The 19,725-nt window shown below is 37.2% G+C and overlaps 1 protein-coding gene across 1 annotated transcript; it reads left to right on the top strand.

The window, feature by feature from the left end:
- Positions 1-105: 105 nt before the first annotated feature.
- Positions 106-17,451, top strand: LOC140164492 (polymerase delta-interacting protein 2-like). Its single transcript, XM_072187785.1, has 11 exons — positions 106-206; positions 1,854-1,914; positions 2,221-2,318; positions 5,288-5,447; positions 6,589-6,661; positions 7,666-7,773; positions 9,911-10,047; positions 10,539-10,562; positions 11,607-11,732; positions 12,141-12,229; positions 16,309-17,451. The coding sequence occupies exons 1-11, from the start codon at positions 106-108 to the stop codon at positions 16,424-16,426; spliced, it is 1,095 nt and encodes a 364-aa protein (XP_072043886.1). The 3' UTR covers positions 16,427-17,451.
- The last annotated feature ends 2,274 nt before the right edge of the window (positions 17,452-19,725 follow it).

The raw sequence follows: 19,725 nt of genomic DNA, 5'->3' as shown, positions 1-19,725 counted from the left end.
TGCGCCGCGCTCGGCTGAGCTCAGCATTAAAAAAATAGCTGCCGTGTCACTCAGCTTGCGTCCAATCAAACGAAGGCAGCTGTTCATTGTTATTTAACAAAAAAAATGGCGACTTGCGTAGCCGGAGTATTGTTTCGGAGACACTGTGGTTTGGCGTGGATTGTGGGGTGTAATAGGCAACAAAGTCGAAATGTAGCAACCAAATCGTAAGATTATACATTAATTTATCACTGTGACTAAGTAACTAAGAAATGTAAGCTATGTAATGGTGATTTTTTACCGTCACAAATTCAGGGATCGACAATTTCAAGGACTAGGGTGCAAAATTCTGCAGCCAAGCATGCCAGGTCACCTAGTCAGATCTATATAATACCTACCATGGTCAGATGATGATAGATCACGACGGTTTTCAACATATATATGCTTTAAACAGATATACAGTTAGAAAATTGTCATTTAAAGGAGTATTTCGTGATCCTAGCATCCTCTTTTTTAGTTTTTATGACATTTTTCAGTACATATCCACGAAAAAAGCATATTCCCAAAATTTCAGTTGATTCCGATTTTGCGTTTGCGAGTTATGCATGATTATGTGTATTACACTGCTCCATAGACAATACGTTGTAATTTCGTTCTGGTGCACCAGAGCGAAATTGAAATTTCATGATATCTTTGCTAAACGAATTAATCTGCAAGAAATATTTTGTACATAAACAATTTAGCCAGAGGTTTCCAGTGATATAAAAATCTCAACTTTTTTTGAGAAAAGTGGGGGGATGAGGCTGTGGATCACGAAATGCCCTTTTAAATGTAAGTTTACAATCCTAGCATCCTCTTTTTATGACATTTTTCAGTACATATACACGAAAAAAGCATATTCCCAAAATTTCAGTTGATTCGGATATTGCGTTTGCGAGTTATGCATGATTAAATGTACACTGCTCCATAGACAATACATTGATTTTCGTTCTGGTGCACCAGAACAAAATTCAAATGTCACGATATCTTTGCTAAACGAATTAATCTGCAAGAAATATTTTGTACATAAACATTATGTAGCCAGAGCAGAGGTTTCCAGTGATATAAAAATCTCAACTTTTTTTGAGAAAAGTGGGGGGATGAGGTCATGATGCTGTGGATCACAAAATGCCCTTAATAAGTTTTAATGATTTTCGGAAGTTTTTAGGGCATTAAAAACACCTTGTTTTATTGCTTGTAAACTTTTTGAAAAGCGAGATAATTACTCAATTTAGCGAGAATTGTGGCGAGAAACCGCGATTGTGTTTTTTGCCAGGGTTTATACATGTAGTAGCCTAGCATGTAAACTTGTGAAGCTGTCGGTGAGTAAATTCTTGGCTAGACTTCTTGAGCAAAATACTCTATCTGGTGACAGTGACACTTAACATGTAAAGGATCACGAAATACTCCTTTAAGTTCCATCCCAGTGTTGACAATTCTTGTCATCAAGTAAGCTTAAAATGCACTCGCTGGTGTCATGGGTGTGTAGTTTCAGTGCTTTTTGGTGTCTAAAAATGTCATTTCAAGGTAATTGAATACCAAATTGAAGTAGTTTATTGTTATAAACTGAGAAGGGATGTAAGCAACATATACTGAGGTGGAAATAATTGAACTTCTGTTTATATTTTTCGTGCTTCGATCATGAATCGGTGCCATGTTTGTACATTGGACTGAATGGACTCCAGACTGGGCAGTATATTTTTTTTTTTAATTTTAATATTCAGAGATTTTTTTTTCGCAGTGATTTTCTGGCAAAATCTAGGCTCTGATTGAAGTGATAGAGAATTGAATGACAACAGAAATAATAATAATACCCTATTTTTATCAAATTTCAGAAAACTTCAAATGGTAGGGAAGCTTGCTCCCAAGAAAGATGGCAAATACCCTTCTGGTCAGGTAAGTAATAGAATTGCCGGAGCAACCCTCCCTCTGTATAATGCAACAATATAATGAGTAAAACTAGAGGCTTAACTTTTTTAACAACTGTCCACTGGTCCAGTTGAGATAACTTTCAGGTGTACCCAAGGCTTTATTTAGCTAGAGACCCGTCCGGCCGTCATTTAAACGCCCTGTCACAAGAATGGACACCCTACAAAATGCTAAAGCTGTCCGTGAGGCCATCCTAAAAAAAGGTTGGTAGATTTCACATTTTTCCTGTCATGTTATTGATATTGTTTCTATTGTTTTCTCTATTCATTCTAGTTATTTGTACACTCAATTTTTGGGTACAGAGGCGTTGTACTTTTCCCATGGATGGCCAAAATTTATGACAGAGATATTCCAGGCAATAAGAAAGACAAGTAAGTACATGAAATGGGCTCTTCCATTTGAAATCCTTACACCCCCTATAGACGAATCCAAATTCATGCATTCCTATACCTTAATGGCTGCCAAAGTTGGGTCCCCGTCGGCTCAATCTCACATAAAATGTGAAATAATGCGGCCTTGGAGGGTATTTTAAACTGCATTCTATCACCTGTGTTACACGTAGACAAAAGAATAATGACAGAATACAACACAAAAGAATCTAACATTGAATTTTAAGCGGCTTTAATCCACCCAATTAGGCAGTCACTACACCAGTGTGGTGCATGCGGGGACCCGTCATGGCCGACCAAATCCTGACCATGACTTGGCTCGTTGGATTCGTCTATAGAAGACAATACCTTAATCTTACACACAGGGAGTGTGAATTTCAAATGGGATTATCTGAATGGGTGACTCCATTTGAAATCTACATCCACTATGTGGGAGATTAAGGTAATGTCTTCCATATAGGGTGTATGGATTTCAACTGGAATAGCCCAATATCTTGGTGCCGCACCAATTTTTGCATCACTCAGTAATAATACTAACATCACATCTTAGTTCCTGGTCCCACAAGGTTTCCCTCATTTTGCAATGCTATCAAAAATTTTACTTTTATTGCCAGTTCTGACAAAATGATCATAAGACCAAACAAAAAATTGTTTGTTTGTCCACGTCCGACCGACCGTGTACCCTGGTCCCTGGGTCCCCGTCGGCTCAATCTCACATAAAATGTGAAATAATGCGGCCTTGGAGGGTATTTTAAACTGCATTCTATCACCTGTGTTACACGTAGACAAAAGAATAATGACAGAATACAACACAAAAGAATCTAATATTGAATTTTAAGCGGCTTTAATCCACCCAACACTGGTGCATGCGGGGACCCGTCATGGCCGACCAAATCCTGACCGACCAAATCCTGACCATGACTTGGCTCGTTGGATTCGTCTATAGAAGACAATACCTTAATCTTACACACAGGGAGTGTGAATTTCAAATGGGATTATCTGAATGGGTGACTCCATTTGAAATCTACATCCACTATGTGGGAGATTAAGGTAATGTCTTCCATATAGGGTGTATGGATTTCAACTGGAATAGCCCAATATCTTGGTGCCGCACTCAATTTTGCATCACTCAGTAATAATACTAACATCACATCTTAGTTCCTGGTCCCACAAGGTTTCCCTCATTTTGCAATGCTATCAAAAATTTTACTTTTATTGCCAGTTCTGACAAAATGATCATAAGGCCAAAAAAAAAATGTTTGTTTGTCCATGTCCGACCGACCGTGTACCCTGGTCCCGACCGTGTCTTTTTTTTGAATTTTTTTTTTTTTGAATTTTTTTTGAATTTTTTTTTGGCATCGATGGGACACCGTATAAAACAGTCGTTAGTATAAATTTAATGAAAGAAAATGCAAAGAAAATGAACAGTATAACATGCAGAACCATTTCAAGAGTCAGTAAAGTGCTGTGTGTTTTGACTTATTTACCAGTCTTCAAATTGTCAGTTTCAAGTGCAATATCTGTAAAAAAAAAATTTTTTTTAAATCCGACCTACCGACCCAACTGTTTCATATATGGACAAACAAACAATTTTTTTTTGGCCTAATTTAGCAATATTCATTTGGCAAAACTGGATATTTGTTTCATCAAAAAGAGAAGGCAGTGCTGTATTTTTCTGGATGTGAATTTCAAATGGGGTTACCTGAATGGGTGATTCCAATTAAAATCTACAGGTTTAGGGTATAAAAGGTCATGTCTTCCACAGGTGGTGTATGGATTTCAACTGGAATAACCTGTGGTTGTAAATGTGCTGCTAAATAAGGCAAGGTAAAGGTGCATGCCTGTATTTTATAGGCTTGAGTGCCCATCTCTCTCTCAAAGCAACTTGGGGCAAGAAATAATGTTGCCGAGGAGGGGGGGTGGCACTCGTCCAGTCACGATGAATCTGTTAACCTTCCCAGAATAAGCCAGAACCCAATTATACAGCTTTGGTGGAGATAAAAAATAGTAGTTAAGAGCCTATGTAAGGGCACAACACAGAGGTAGCGCTAAGTTGCTTTTTCTGGTCCCGGACCCACCAAAATAGAGTTCAGACCCCCTGTTTTTAAATTTTCTGTAAGTTCAGCAGGGGTCCCTGCAGAGTGCAGACCCTCAGTTTTTCAATCTATCACTATTGCAGACATACTATTTATGCTGCATTTGTGCAACTTGGACTCACCAAACTCTACTCCGAACCACCTACTTTTTAATTTGCTGCAAGTTCGGGGGTCCCTGCGGACACTGGAGTGTTTAGTTCTGGCGCTACCCCTGGCACAACACGATAGCACCACCGAAGGGGCTCAAACCCACCACCTTTCAATTGTACCATTAGACCACAGTGCTGGTAACTTGCAGTGAAATACATGTTCAATCACAAACATTTCACCCTATGGTACAATCAAAGGGGCTCAGACCCACAACCCTCCAGTTATACCAATCAGACACCGTGCTGGTACCTAACAGTGAAATGTGTGTTCAAACGCAAACATTTCACCTTATAGCACAACAGAAGGGGCTCGAACCAACCACCTTCCAATTTTACCGCTACGCCCCCGTGCTGGTACCTTCCATGCATGTTCAATCACAAACATTTATTTATCTGTCTAATTTTGAAATTCTTTTTCAGACTACTTTCCAAGCTCGAAGCATCTAAATCTAAAGACCCACAGTTAAACAAGGACCCCGATGCTGAGAGTATGATCAAACCTGACACCAACAAAAAGAAGTGCAAGCTAAGACACAAGTCTACTATCAAGTATTAATGGACTTCAATGATCTACCTCACATACACAGGGGCTCAAACCCACCACCTTCCAATTATACCACTAGGCCACCGTGCTGGTACCTTAAGTGAAATGCATGTTTAATCACAACCATTTATTTATCTGTCTAATTTTCAAATTCTTTTTCAGACTACTTTCCAAACTAGAAGCATCTAAATCTAAAGACCCACAGTTAAATAAGGACCCTGATGCTGAGAGTATGATCAAACCTGACACCAACAAAGAAGTACAAGCTAAGACACAGGTCTACTATCAAGTATTAATGGACTTCAATGATCTACCTCACATAGTAAGTTTTGTATCACAAAAGAATGAGACTGGGCTGTTCCAATTGAAATCTATATGTGATCATCCACGATAAATCCAGTGTCAGCACCGTTTTTTGATGTTGACATATTTCATATCTTGACGTCGACAGTGTGCCGACAAACAATTGGGTTCCGAAAAAAAAATTTCTTCATGACTTTAGGAATATTTTTAAAATTTTAACCTAAAAATATGTAGAAACACCAGCGGCAATTTTAGCAGAATCCAAGATGGCCGTCTTCATAGCAAGCACGTAGCGAAAAAGTGTACAGAGGACCTGTCGCCGCCGGTCTTATTAACAGTTGAAATCTCAACCAGCTTTAAAATGATATATCACTTGTCATAACTGCTTGGGAAATAGGTGCTCAAAAATCAATTTTGCTCTTGAAATTGCTTTTTTTTACTGATTTCTGTAATGCTTATTGGTCCGTATCTCTGAATAAGCACTGGCGACTTAACCCTGGGTTCATGGTTATATGCCCCTTATAGAAGATGTGAACTTCTTAATTTTTCACACAGGGGATGTAGATTTCAAATGGAGTCCCCTTTTCGGGTAACCCCATTTGAAATTTACGCTCCCCGTGTGGAAGATTAAGGTAATATCTTCCATGGGGCGTGTCTGGATTTCAACTTACGTACTTTATGTTCCCTTCAAGAGCGCTGCTCTGTGCCGATTAAAGCTTTGACTTGGAAAGATCATACCTGAAGTTTCAAGATGACACTTCAACCAACTTTTACGATATCCTGAAATGAAGTTACGTTTCTCCAGAATTGGCCTTACAACAGAGCACAACAGTGAGAAAACTACACTTAGGCCTAAAAAAACCAATTGTTTGATTGGCGTAACACGGCCGACCCTAAAAATAGGCAAAAAAAATCAAAATAAATAAATTAAGAAAAAAAAAAAGAAGAAAGTTCCAAGACTTTTATCAAACGCAATTTACAGCTTTAAAAGTAGAAAAATTCAAAAAATATCCCTACCTACCTACCTTAATTTTTTTTTATATTACGCCAATCAAACAATTTTTAGGCCTTATCAGAATTTTATTATTTCTTTTAAAACCAGCTCCATAGAATGTCAATTTTTTTAAACATTTTTATTTGTTGTGTGTTTTATTCAACAGAGAGCAGAGTCGGAGGGTGTGACATTCCTTGGTAACAGAGATCAAGGGAGCTCAAGATTATACAGAGTTGTAGGTTAGTCTATATATATGAGTCAGAGGGTGTGACCTTCCTTGGTAACAGAGAGACACCAATTAATTATGTCCCACAGGTTAGAGATATTGTCATTCCAAAATTATAATATCTTTCCGAATTTAAATCGCCCCATGGTGGAAACATCCCAATCAACACCTTACATCGAAAACCGTGACATTTGTAGTTGAAAATTGAGTTACTATAATTATTACCTTTATATACAAACATTAGGCTATCATATACTGATAACACCAAAGGTCTAGCACACTTGGTTCTAAAGTTATGACGTTTTGTGGTGTCTATTTTCTTATGTGTTTAACCCTAACCGTACTAAACACCAAAAAACCTCAATTCGGAAAGCGTAGGCACAACTTCAAGCAGGTATCCCACGTGATGCTTTTGGTCATCATGCGAACAGTCATATGGGCACGGAAAGCTTGGCCGGGCAAGCTACTCCCCGTGGCAAGGTAGGCCCGCATGCATCGGGCGTGGCACCAGGGTCGGGGTTTGAAACCGCACCTGAGAAAAAAAGTTTTCTCTTCTTCTTTCTTTCTTTCCTCCTTCTTTCCTTCCGTCTCACCAAAAAGCACGGAGGGCGTAAGGGTTAATAATACCTTAATTTTCCTCCTATATGTTTACCTTAACCCTAACCGTACTAAACACCAAAAAACCTCAATTCGGAAAGCGTAGGCACAAGCAGGTATCCCACGTGATGCTATTGCGTCATCATGCGAACAGTCATATGGGCACGGAAAGCTTGGCGGGCAAGCTACTCCCCGTGGCAAGGTAGGCCTGCACGGCGTGGCACCCGAGGGTCGGGGTTGAAACCGCACCGAGAAAAAAGTTTTCTCTTCTTCTTCTTTCTTTCTTTCCTACTTCTTTCCTTCCCCCTCGCCAAAAAACATGGAGGGCGTAAGGGTTAATTGTTTTTTACTCCATATATTTGCCTTTATATCTCAATTTCAAATTTTAATTTGTTATAATTGTTTATTTATTGATTTCAGGACTAGATAATGTATCCCATGATGATGTTCTTCCGTATGTGTCGTCAGAAATACAGCCTATCCAGCATGATCTATTCGATAAATTCTTAGAACATGCAGCCGGTAATGGTAAGTGTGATAAAACTGATATTGAAATAAAGTTGATTGATGGTAATTATATATGTTCATTTACTTTAAAGTCACATTCATTGATCTCAGTGAAAGTGTAAAAAAATGTTAATTGTTTATAATTTCAAATTGTCATTTGGTATTTTTTGAAATGAAACATTTAGCAAAAAACAAAGAAAACAGCAGTATTGACGAAGCTGATTTCAAAATTCAAATACATGTAGCTAATTTATATATGGCCAGTATATAAATTACAGAGTCATGTAAATTGCCTATTTTGTCTTAAATACACTACTTTCGGCTGAACCACTAGCGGGCTATGTTAGCACATCTATGATGAGCAAATCACTGAATGGCCTTTAATGTATCCTTTTTTTCATGGGTATCAATCTTTGGGCTCTTGTCCATTCATGCAGGAGGTACACTATTCGCTGTCGTAGTGCACGTTAGAATATGACCGTTGCTAGGTCAACTGGATCACACTTTCTTTGTTACGAACCACTGATCGAAATGATCACAACACAAAGCCTATAGCATATCAAAATTCGGAACAGGTGTATGAGCCCAGGCTTTGGAGCAGTATTATAGAGATGCCAACCCTTCCTATTTTAGAGGGAGGCTACCTATTTTTTGAAACATTTTGGTCCATTTTGACACCAAAATTTGGCAACCTCCCTATTTCTGGCAAATAATGTGCCATATTGAAGTTGCATGTAATTTTGAAAACCTCCCTATTATTTGTTTGAATAATCCCTATTTTCTGGATTCTCTTGGTCGGGCTGACGTCACGGAAGGGAAATAGCCTTGTAAAACCAGTGTGCGCATGTGCAGCGCATGCGCAGTTCCCCTTTCTCGAGCTGGTTGCTATGGGCGCGCTTGTGCAAAGGGGACAATGTTCCCGGATGTCCGACCGAGTGAATGTTAATGTTGGCATCTCTGCAGTAACCAATGGTTGCTAACGTGCACTATGACAGGGAATTTTGGTCCTCAAGCATGACAAACCAAGATGGAGGATTTACAGCAAACCGGATTATAATCAAATGCAGTAAACCTTTGACGAGCGCGGCTACCGTGATGTTGCAAATTCGGAGCTAACAACACGTACGGCGCACAGTTCATTCATAAATTTCCACTCGGCAACAGCAGATCGCCTCGGCAGCCAATCAGAAACAAGTGTGTCCAACGCAATAAATACTCTATGTATGCTTAAAATATGCGCTCGTCAAAGGTTTACTGCAAACGATTATAGTGCTTGACGGTACAAATTCAAGCCCCCGCAGTGTCTATATCTGTTCTTGTAGATAAATTGAACCATCTTGAAAATCCTGAGGTTCATTCAAGTAGATCAAGACAATAAGCAGCAAGCTGCTTATTGTCTTGATCCACTTGAATGATCCTCAGGAAGTTGATCCTGGCTACAATGGTTATTTCAATGTAGGCTGATTAAGGTTTGCCCCTGTATACAGCTGCATCACTAAATGATGCTAAATAGTTTGTAAGGTGTATCATGACCACTTCATTTGTAAGGTGAGTCTTGGGCCAAAGAAGTCTGCAACTCTCTGTAAAGTGCAATGATCTTAGGTATGAAATCAAAACTTGACCGTCAACCACTGGTTGTTTTTCCAATTGTTTAGAACAATAGAAACCGCACAGAACTGCCAGTCAACTGCCGGTCGAGTTTTGATTTCAAACTCGACCATCAAGCACTTGACGGAACTGCCAGTCAACCGCCGGCCGAGTTTTTATTTCAAACTCGACCGTCAACCACTGGTTGCACCCGTTTCTGTTCGGTTTCAATTGTTTAGAACAATAGAAACTGGACGGCACCTGCAGTCAACCGCCGGTCGAGTTTCAATTTCAAACTCGACCGTCAACCACTGGTTGCGCCTGTTTCTGTCCGGTTTCAATTATTTAGAACAATAGAAACCGGACGGACCCGGCAATCAACCGCCGGTCGAGTTTTGATTTCAAACTCGACCGTCAACCACTGGTTGCACCCGTTTCTGTTCGGTTTCAATTGTTTAGAACAATAGAAACCGGACAGAACCGACAATCAACCGCCGGTCAAGTTTTGATTTCATTCCTTATGTATTGCCTACATATAAATCTGTGTATTTTTTGTTTGTTTTCATGACAGATCCTCCTTATATGCCTATCACCACACTAAAAGAGTGGAAAACAAAAAACCATCCTTTCTTAGAATTATCAGAAGTGCACAGAGAGACAACAGAGAATATAAGAGTTACAGTCACGCCTTTCTATCTAGGAGCAGAGGTAAGCTTTAAACCGATTTCAACAAATGATGACTTAAATCAGAGCAAAAGAGTACAGGTATTGGCTGCTGGTTTTAATTTGTAGGATATACAGCAGGGGTGTGAAACCTCCTCTTTTAAGCTGAATTCCTCTTTTTGGACATTTCTTTGAGGCAAAATTTTAGCTTTTTCTTTCATTTTCAGCCCATTTTGAGCATATTTCAGTGCTTTTCCTCTTTTTTCCTCTTTTCTGAACTACGTTCCTCTTTTTTCAATAGAGGTCACTCACACCCCTGATACAGGAATGAACATAACTGGTACCTGAATTCTTTTGTGGTGTGTTTGTCGGATTTTAGTATGTATGTTCTTTGTGTATCTGTTTATGTGTCTATTTACTGCTCATTTTTGCATTCAGGATTGTTGTGTGTTTGTGTAATTTGTTTGTTTGTTTGTTTGTTGTGTGATACAATATTAACTCAAATTAAGTGTTTATTCTTTCTTTTCATATTTCAGTCATACGAAGGAAAGAATTATCATGTGAGTAACATTCATTTTAGTTATATGTAAAGAAGAGAATTCTACCCTCCTGCTACTGAGGCAATTTTGTAAATTATAAAGGTGGACCCCCACCCTTCTAGATTCTCTATACAGTAGCATAGAAACAGGGGTTAACCCTCTCTTCAAAGATTTGTGTGACCTTTTTCAGTTGGCCCTTCCCCCACCCCAACATGGACCCCCGGATAAAAATGTCCCAGCTATGCCACTATTTCTATCATGAACTCACTATTCTGTTTTATATGGTACCAATATGTCATCATATAATGGGCTATTCCATTAAAATTCCACACTACCCCTGTGGAAGATTTTGGAAATATCTTCCACAGGGAGAGTATGAATTTCAAATGGAATGAACACCTTAGGCAGCTCCGTTTGAATTTCATACACCCTCTGAGAAAGATTCAACCTGAATCCACAAAGAGAGGGTGAGTTTCAAATGGAGCTTCCTAATGTGTTCATTCAATATGAAATTCATAGGCCCCATGGAAGATATTTCCAAAATCTTCCACTGGGGTAGTGTGGATTTGAAATGGAATGGCCCAATTTATATTGATGTGTATCGAGTGAAACCAGACTGATTGCCAGTATTTTTCACATGACATGTAAAACAATATAGGACATATTGTTTGATTTTTGGCTAAAAAGGATAAAACATGATTTTCACCATATTTTTTTAAGTAAAAATTTGAAGTCCATTGTACTTGCAATAATTGCATAGAGTTAAAAGTAAAGTAAAAAGTCATGAAGGATAAATTTCTACCAAACCACCATCCCCCACACACACTTGAGATTTGATGATCTGTTGTACCCTCTGTAAAGTGAAAGATTAAAACAGAATCACTGAAATTACAGTCTCACAGCCAAGTCATTTGGTGGAGTTTTGTGTATGTGATAATATTAAATTCTACTTAATGCCATCATGATCAGAATTTCATGCATCATCCCATCATAATAGTAATGTTGTAAAGAAATTTTATAATCGTAATTGTTGTTATCATTATTATTGTTATTTTGCATGACCAGTGGCGATATTGTGTAAGAATAGAAAACCTAGGTGATAAAGCAGTGCAGTTACGAGAGAGATCATGGAAGATCTTTAGCATATCAGGAACCTTAGAAAATGTCAAAGACAGAGGAGTACAAGGAGTGGTAAGTCTACATTTATATTTATTAAACCTCGTAATTTTGAAACATATTCAAAAAACACTACAATCTGGATATCTAATACTATAATCAGGTGGATGCGCATATTTTTTAGGGGGTGCAGATTTTCAAAATGTGGACCTTTTTCTAGGGAGGGGGCAGTTTTGCGAAAAAATTAGGGGTGCAGATTTTCAAAATGTGGACCTTATTCCACTGAGGGCAGCAATTTTGTGAAATATGGACCTTCCCAAAATTTAGACCTCTTTAACCAAAAAACATTAAAAACATTTATGCTTGCTACGCTAGCAAATTGGATTTTTTGGGGGACTTTTTAGTATACATGTATTTGTGCATAGTGCTACATTGCGATAATTGATACATGTACCTGTTTTTCATTTCTTCTTACCGTTTCAGGAACCCGTCTTATCCAGTATACATGCTGGTCATTCAGCCTTTCAATATACTAGTCATGTTACGCTAAAATCGCCCAGTGGACATATGTGGTAAGTGGATTTACAACAAAAATAATTAATTTAGCATTTTAAACCTTTGATGGCAATACAGGGTTAAAGGTACCTCAAAGTTTCGGTCAAAATTTTGACCTTCATTGGGAGACTGGCAACCCAAGTTCGGGCTCAATGACCTTTTGGACACTTGACCTCCAGAGACTGTCATACACTCTTGGTAACTTACATCAGTCCCTGTCATGGCTGAGTGATGGTTGATTATCTGTGATATAAATTGTCTTTGTCACACTCCTTTCTAAATAGTCTACTTCCCAGTCAAGGATCTTTGTCTAAATCAACTTGATGTCCTTGAGATTCGATGCGGATGGGGTTAAAGACTTCTGACAAGGTGGAGCTTGAATAGCAGTGCTCAGAAGAATCTGGCTTATAATGATCTTTAGATTTTGCTATACGCTGGCGAAGTTACGTAATAAATCGGATGAACTAACATAGCAATAGGTGAAAACAATTTTGAACATATCGCGCCACAGGTTGCAATCATCAGCTGTGTATGTCTGCAATCATAGATTGAATACAATACTGGTCTTTTCAAAGATACTAATCTTACAGGTGCAAGTGATCAGCATGATATGGTTCAATGCAGAGGTACTGTGTGAACGTATCAGTGCAGCGCCGTATATTCAAACATTGTTTGCACCTATTGCTATGGTAGTTAATCCGATTATTACTTAACTTCGCCAGCGTATATGCAATTATGGGCACTTGCCTTTCAAAGTTTTTCCTAGGCAAGTTTCTCAAAAAACTCTAAAAAATCACACTTCAATCAATTAATCAGTTTCATTTATGTCATGCTGCCAAATTCATTTCAAAATGTTCAACGGCACTCACACTTGCATTAGTCAGATTTTTTGCTTCTGTATATTTTATATATATTATATATGTTGCTGTATAGAGGTTGTGCATATGACGTATCATACCGTAAATATGGCGGACAACTCAAATGCATAAATCTACTGCGACAGTTCGTCTCGCACACATAACCAATGCACTACATGTACCATCAAATTAGTTGATGAGAACATTTGGTTGAATAGACTGCACTGTGCCATGATTACAAATCCTTTGTTTGGAGCCACAACCCAGGAAAAAAAGGTTGGCACAGTTTGCCTGTCTTTTGGTATATCTCTCCCCCCGCTCCCCCAATTCAATGTTGGACCAAGCCATGTTGTCAACAGGTCCATGAGACCCTCCAACATTGAATGATGGGGAGTGGGGAAGGATGAGATATAGGGGAGTCTGTACAACACATATATTGTATGCATGTTTTCCTCGCCTCCCCAATTTTAATAGGGCTCGCATTTCCATTGTTTAGTGCATGTGTGCCAAGTATTACTTTCCCGGGTTGTCCGAATCAATTCCAAAAATATGCATCTAATTTCATATTTTGGCTTGTAAAATAAAAACCGTTAAAGGTATGGCCACCAAATTTTCAGGAAATAATTCTCACATTCATATCAATATATGAAATTAATATAAACAAAAAATATTGTGAAATAAGGTATAAGTCAAACGAATATTATATAATTGCCGATTATTTTCAAGTTTAAAGCTATGATAACTCGTCCAAAATATGCATCTAACTTCATATTTTGGTTTATAAACTAAAACCATAAAAGGTATGAGCACCAAATTTTCAGGGAATAATCCTCACATTCATATCAATATGTAAAGTTCATATTGATAAAAATATTGTGAAATAAGGAATAAGTCAAAAGAATATTATATGATTGCCGATTATTTTTGTAGTTTAAAGCTATGATAATTCTTCCAAAAATGCATCTAATTTCATATTTTGGCTTATAAAATATAAAGCATTAAGCATATGGCCACCAAATGTTCATGGATTAATCCCCATATTCGCTTCAATATGCAAAATTAAAATTAATCAAAAATATTACCGATAATCAATTATTATCGATTATCGATAATCAATAAATCCTTTTCTAATATTCAATGTTTAAAAATGTATAGGCCTACGCAACCAACAAAACTGTATATCTGCAGTAATTTGAAAATATGACTTTCTCCTAAGTGCTATAAAAGCATCATTTTTTACCATTTATATGCACATCATATCTCATGCAACCTGAAGGAACGAAACTTGTTTCCGGTTTGGATTGTAACACCTTAAAATTCACATTTTTCGTAAAAAACGGTTCAAATATTTTTTTTTTAATTGAAAAATCTCTCATGGTATATAATGGCCATATTAGGCATTGTGATTGGCAATTTCAATTTTTAGTTCAAGCATCATGGCCGTGGACACGTGATGCTCTGTTTTGAAAGCCATCCGAGTTTCCATTTTGACAAACAACTTGGTGCCGCAATTATGGTGATATTTGTACAGTGCCGTAAAAGAAAGGTAGAAATACAGAAAAAAAGAAGGACGGACATTGGCAAAAATTAATAGAATGGTGAATATAATATGATGAAGGATATTGTAAAATAATAACAAAAAAAAAAAAAAAATCTAAATATATTCAGGGGCTCAACCCGTGTTCCAATCGCCTGTGGCAGATGCGTATCCATTGAACCACAGAGCTGTGTAACTTCAACAGGCTTAAACTATAATATAATGCTATTCAAGATGCATACATATAAATATACGCTCTACATACGGTATACAGTCCAAAAAATTACTTTTTTACGGCATTTGTTTCATTAACTGAATATTTGTCATATAGCAGGTGTTGGCTGACATTGTGCTCCACATTTATTTCAGTTTTGGGCCGGGGTAAAATGACTTTGGGACAAAAAACGAACGATGTACACGTTTGTATAAATAAAAAAGAAAGTAATATTATATTAAAATTCTTTACTCTTTAAAGACGTGTATACCGTCCGATTTTGTCCCGTAGTCATTTATCCCGGACAAAAACTGAACTAAATGTGAAGCACAATGTCAGCCAACACCTGCTATATGATAAATATTCAGTTAATGAAACAAATGCCGTAAAAAAGTAATTTTTGGACTGTATACCGTATGTAGAGCGTGATATTTATATACATGCATCTTGAATAGCATTATATTATAGTTTAAGCCTGTTGAAGTTACACAGCTCTGTATGCAATTGATACGGCATCTGCCTCCGGCGCAGTGGAACACGGGTTCGAGCCCTGAATGTATTTAGATTTCTTTTTCATTTTTATTTTACAATATTCTTCATCATATTATATTTGTCATAAGCCAATGTCCGTCTTTTTTCTGTATTTCTACCTATATTTTACGGCACTGTACAAATATCATCGTAATTTCCGCACTGATGTTTTTATATAAACATACATAAAATTGCCCTATCTATGATACGGGTGCAATTACATTAATTTGATGTAATAATAGCTGATTGAAAATTGCTCATTCAGTTCTTTTTATTTATCATTTGAATTAGAAGCAATTCGATGTAATACTGCATTTAAAAATCATTCTTTCTTTTTTTGTCAGTTTTCGCGTAATTCAGACCCAAGCCAAGACGCAAAACCACGCATTAGCGATGTTTTTAATGACCACTCCCTAAAGAAACAAATACATTTTTTCAATTTTTTTTATTTATCGTAAAGCCCTATCACTTATATGTTTTTGTGTGAAATATGAAGATAATTCAACATTCCGTCGCAAAGTTATCGATTAAAAACAGAAAACAGATGCAATATTTAGGATTTGACTCGGACAACCCAGGAAAAAAGGTTGGCACAGTTTGCCTGTCTTTTGGTATATCTCTCCCCGCTCCCCCAATTCAATGTTGGACCAAGCCATGTTGTCAACAGGTCCATGAGACCCTCCAACATTGAATGATGGGGAGTGGGGAAGGATGAATATAGGGGAGTCTGTACAACACATATATTGTATGCATGTTTTCCTCGCCTCCCCAATTTTAATAGGGCTCGCATTTCCATTGTTTAGTGCATGTGTGCCAACTATTAATTTCCCGGGTTGCAGTCGATAAAAGCATGCAGGGCATTTATTGTTGTTTCACAGTGATCAAGCATTTACATATTGCACTTGAGAAAGAGTATGCAGGTTTGACTTTTTTTTTGTTGATATCTTGTCATTGCAGGGGCTCATACCGTATGGAGAGAGAAGATGGCATCTGGTTTGATGCAAGAATACCACCGTTCTCATTAGAAAGCAAAGAACATAGTAACCCAGACCCTCATGGAGGAGTCTTTGGATGATGCAATCAATCATTACACATCAGGATTTATTGGGCTATTCCGGGTGAAATCCCCACTGCCCCTGTGGAAGATTTTGGAAATATCTTCCACAGGGGGAGTAAGTTTTTCAAATGTAATTGGTCAGGGTTACTCATTTTGAAATCCATACTCCCCCTGTATAATGGCTTTACCTAGATCTTCCACAACTGGAGTGAGTATTTCAAATGGAAGTTACCCAATTGTCTATTCTATTCAAAACTTATACTCCCTCTGTGGAAGACTTTAGCTAAATCTTACACAGGGGTAGTGTTGATTTTAAATGGAATAGCCCATTCACAGTATGAAGTAGAAGGTTTACACAGCATCCAACAGTACATTGGGCTATTCCGGTGGAAATCCATACACACCCCTATGGAAGACATGACCTTAATCTTCAACAGAGGGAGTGTGAATTGTAAATGGGGTTACCAGAATGGGTGGCTCCATCTGCACACTTTGTGTGGGAGATTGAGGACATGTCTTCCATATTGGGTGTATGGATTTTAACAGGAATGACCCATTATAGGCATTGAATATTATGAAATCTGGCCTTTTATCAGTCGGATAAAACACCCCTCAGGGTACATGGGTGATTAGTTACACTATTGGAGGTAATGTTCACTGTATGTTTCATACCAGTATGAAAGTATGTAGAGAATAAATGGCTGGGTCCCACTTTTAAACCATGTTTACGGGCTAAATGGTGTCTACAATAGTGGAGCTCATTGAGAGCGTAAGGTTTCAAGGTACACATATATAGAATAAAAATCTAAGAGCTCCAATAAGGCCCAAAAAAAATTGTTTGCTTTTTTTTTAGTTTTTAGTTTATAATTTTAATGTTTTTTTATTTCTTTCTCTGTATGTGAATTTCATTTCAAACGCATCATTTATAACTGTCCATTCCTGCATCCAAAAATAAACTTTGCATCTTATGCCAGTAAATTTTCAGTCATCCTATTTGAATCCAAGTGTCCCTATTTCTAGTTTTCAAAAGTTGGCAGGCATGGGAGTGTCATATGTATTAGGCCATGCGTTTTGAACTGGTGCATTTCTCGGTCCACAAAAGTGGCTAAAATTTGTCCCCTCAAAATCACGTCAATTTTCGTATAAAATTATTATTTTAGTTTTCTAATTACCCCAGTATATGAAAAGTATACATTTTCTGAAAGGAAATTTCCCAAGGATTCCAAAAATGCTGTTATTTTAAAGGTAGGGTGAAGTGTAACAGAATTAATTCAAGTCAAACAGCATACTTTTCATAATTTTTTTTTGACAATTGACTTTACCAATTTTTTTTACTGTTATGCCCCCTGTCCAAAAAGACACCATATTTGAATTGCTCAGACCAAGGGCTTTTTAAATATATATACCTTGCCTATACCTATCTGTTATAGTTTTTCCGATGAGCAAGCATCTTTGCGGCACGGTAAAATTCATGTCAAATTATAAACAAATTAATGTGTGGTTAATTAATTCAAACAGCATGTACCTATAAAATCACTTAAACTTGTCTGAACATGGTATAATGATAAACACTGAAGTATTGAACATAAGAAATAAATTCACCTGCTAATTATCATGGTGTAAGAACTAGTATGCCGAGACTCACGATCCTCTATGCTTGATCAAATTGAACACATACAATGTCGCACTCATCCACTGGTTTCAAATCAATTTGTGGATGCCTTAAGGTTCCTGTAAATCAACCCCTACATACAGAACACTTTGTTTTGGTACAATTGCCTCTGTTGAAAGTCTTTTGTAGTAGCATCCATCTTTTGTAGTTTTTTCATAAAAAACCTTTGATAATGTGCACCCTGAATTGTACGAGTCCATACTTGAACACATAAATTTCATGAAATTTGATGTTTTAAAATATCATCATTTCTCAGTCCCAAGCATCACTCAATAGCATGTATAACTGCATGGTATCTGTCAGGAAATGTGTATGTGTACATGTAATACATGACTTGTGAGTTGCAAATGCACACAATCATACATTACCATGTGTAGGCCTAATATTAATCTTACTCCAATATAATATTAATAACCAGATTGTCCTTTAAACAACAAATAAATAAATAATATGAAACAAGGTATTTAATTTGAATACTTCAAAGGAGTTTCAGCATAATTTGATATATAAAATGATGCACGCATGGTGTATTTTTTTACATATATTGTGTCCTCCATATCGGGTTGTCAGCTCCCCGCCGTCACTTTTTTATATAAAATGTCATTACTCATGAAGGCTACATGCTACATTGAAGGGTTTGATATTTTGAAAGCACTCATCAAGAGCTCTAGGTAGGTATAAGGTAAGACTTAAAAATATAAAATCAGGACAAAAATTCTCGCACAAAGACCCTGGCTCCTCAATATCAGTGCACCAGTTCAAAACGCATTGCCTTGTGCGAGTGACAATTCTCCAAAATAAGGTCCAATACTGATTAAAATTGATGTTTAATTCAATATAATATCCATATTGTCCTTAAAACAAATAAATAATGCAAAACAAGGTATTTGAATACTTCATAGGAGTTTCAACATAATTTGATATACTTATTGACACATGGTGTATTTTTTACATATCGGATCCTCCATATCGGATCCTCAGCTCCCCGCCGTCACTCTTTGGTATAAAATGTCATTACTCATGAAGGCTACATGCTACATCCAAGGTTTAGGTACCATTTGAAAGCACTCATCAAGAGCTTTAATATGATAGGTAATTTATCTAGGTAGGTATAAGGGGAAGGCTTCAAAAATATCAAAAAAGGCCAAAAAATCTCGCACAAAGACCCCGGCTCCTCAATATCAGTGCACCAGTTCAAAACGCATGGCCATTATTAAAGGTATGAAGTATTTATATAATATTGAATGGCTTTGAGTGTGATACAAGAATATATTGCACGAGATAGAAAAATATTGCACGAGTCGAAGACGCAGTGCAATATTTTTTCTATCGAAAGTGCAATATATCTCTTGTATCACACCTAAAATAAGCCATTCAATATTATTATTATTATTTATATCAGGCTTTTGCTATGCGGTAAAATGAAAATATAAGCTTACCTATAGCCACCGGGTTTAACCAATGTAGGCCTATATTGCAATGTAAGCTTACTTTTTGACCTCCTTGTTTTCTGCTCTTTACTCTCCAAAGGCAGTTTCGGAATAATTATATGTAGGTTTATTTGTAGATGTGGATTATATTTCCTAAGGTTATCATCATCCAGAATTGCTACTGAATTAAGTTTGTGATTTTACTTGTTTATACA

Source organism: Amphiura filiformis, chromosome 11, assembly GCF_039555335.1.
Source record: "Amphiura filiformis chromosome 11, Afil_fr2py, whole genome shotgun sequence".
Taxonomy (NCBI): Eukaryota; Metazoa; Echinodermata; class Ophiuroidea; order Amphilepidida; family Amphiuridae; genus Amphiura; species Amphiura filiformis.
This window is presented reverse-complemented; position numbering and strand designations above follow the sequence as displayed.

What these genes read in the sequence shown, in the direction of transcription:
- LOC140164492 (XM_072187785.1), top strand. Translation starts at nt 106, where the DNA reads ATGGCGACTTGCGTAGCCGGAGTATTGTTTCGGAGACACTGTGGTTTG. An exon ending in TCAATGATCTACCTCACATA is followed by an intron (nt 5,448 to 6,588) that starts GTAAGTTTTGTA and finishes TTTATTCAACAG; the next exon opens with AGAGCAGAGTCGGAGGGTGT. An exon ending in TCGCCCAGTGGACATATGTG is followed by an intron (nt 12,230 to 16,308) that starts GTAAGTGGATTT and finishes TTGTCATTGCAG; the next exon opens with GGGCTCATACCGTATGGAGA.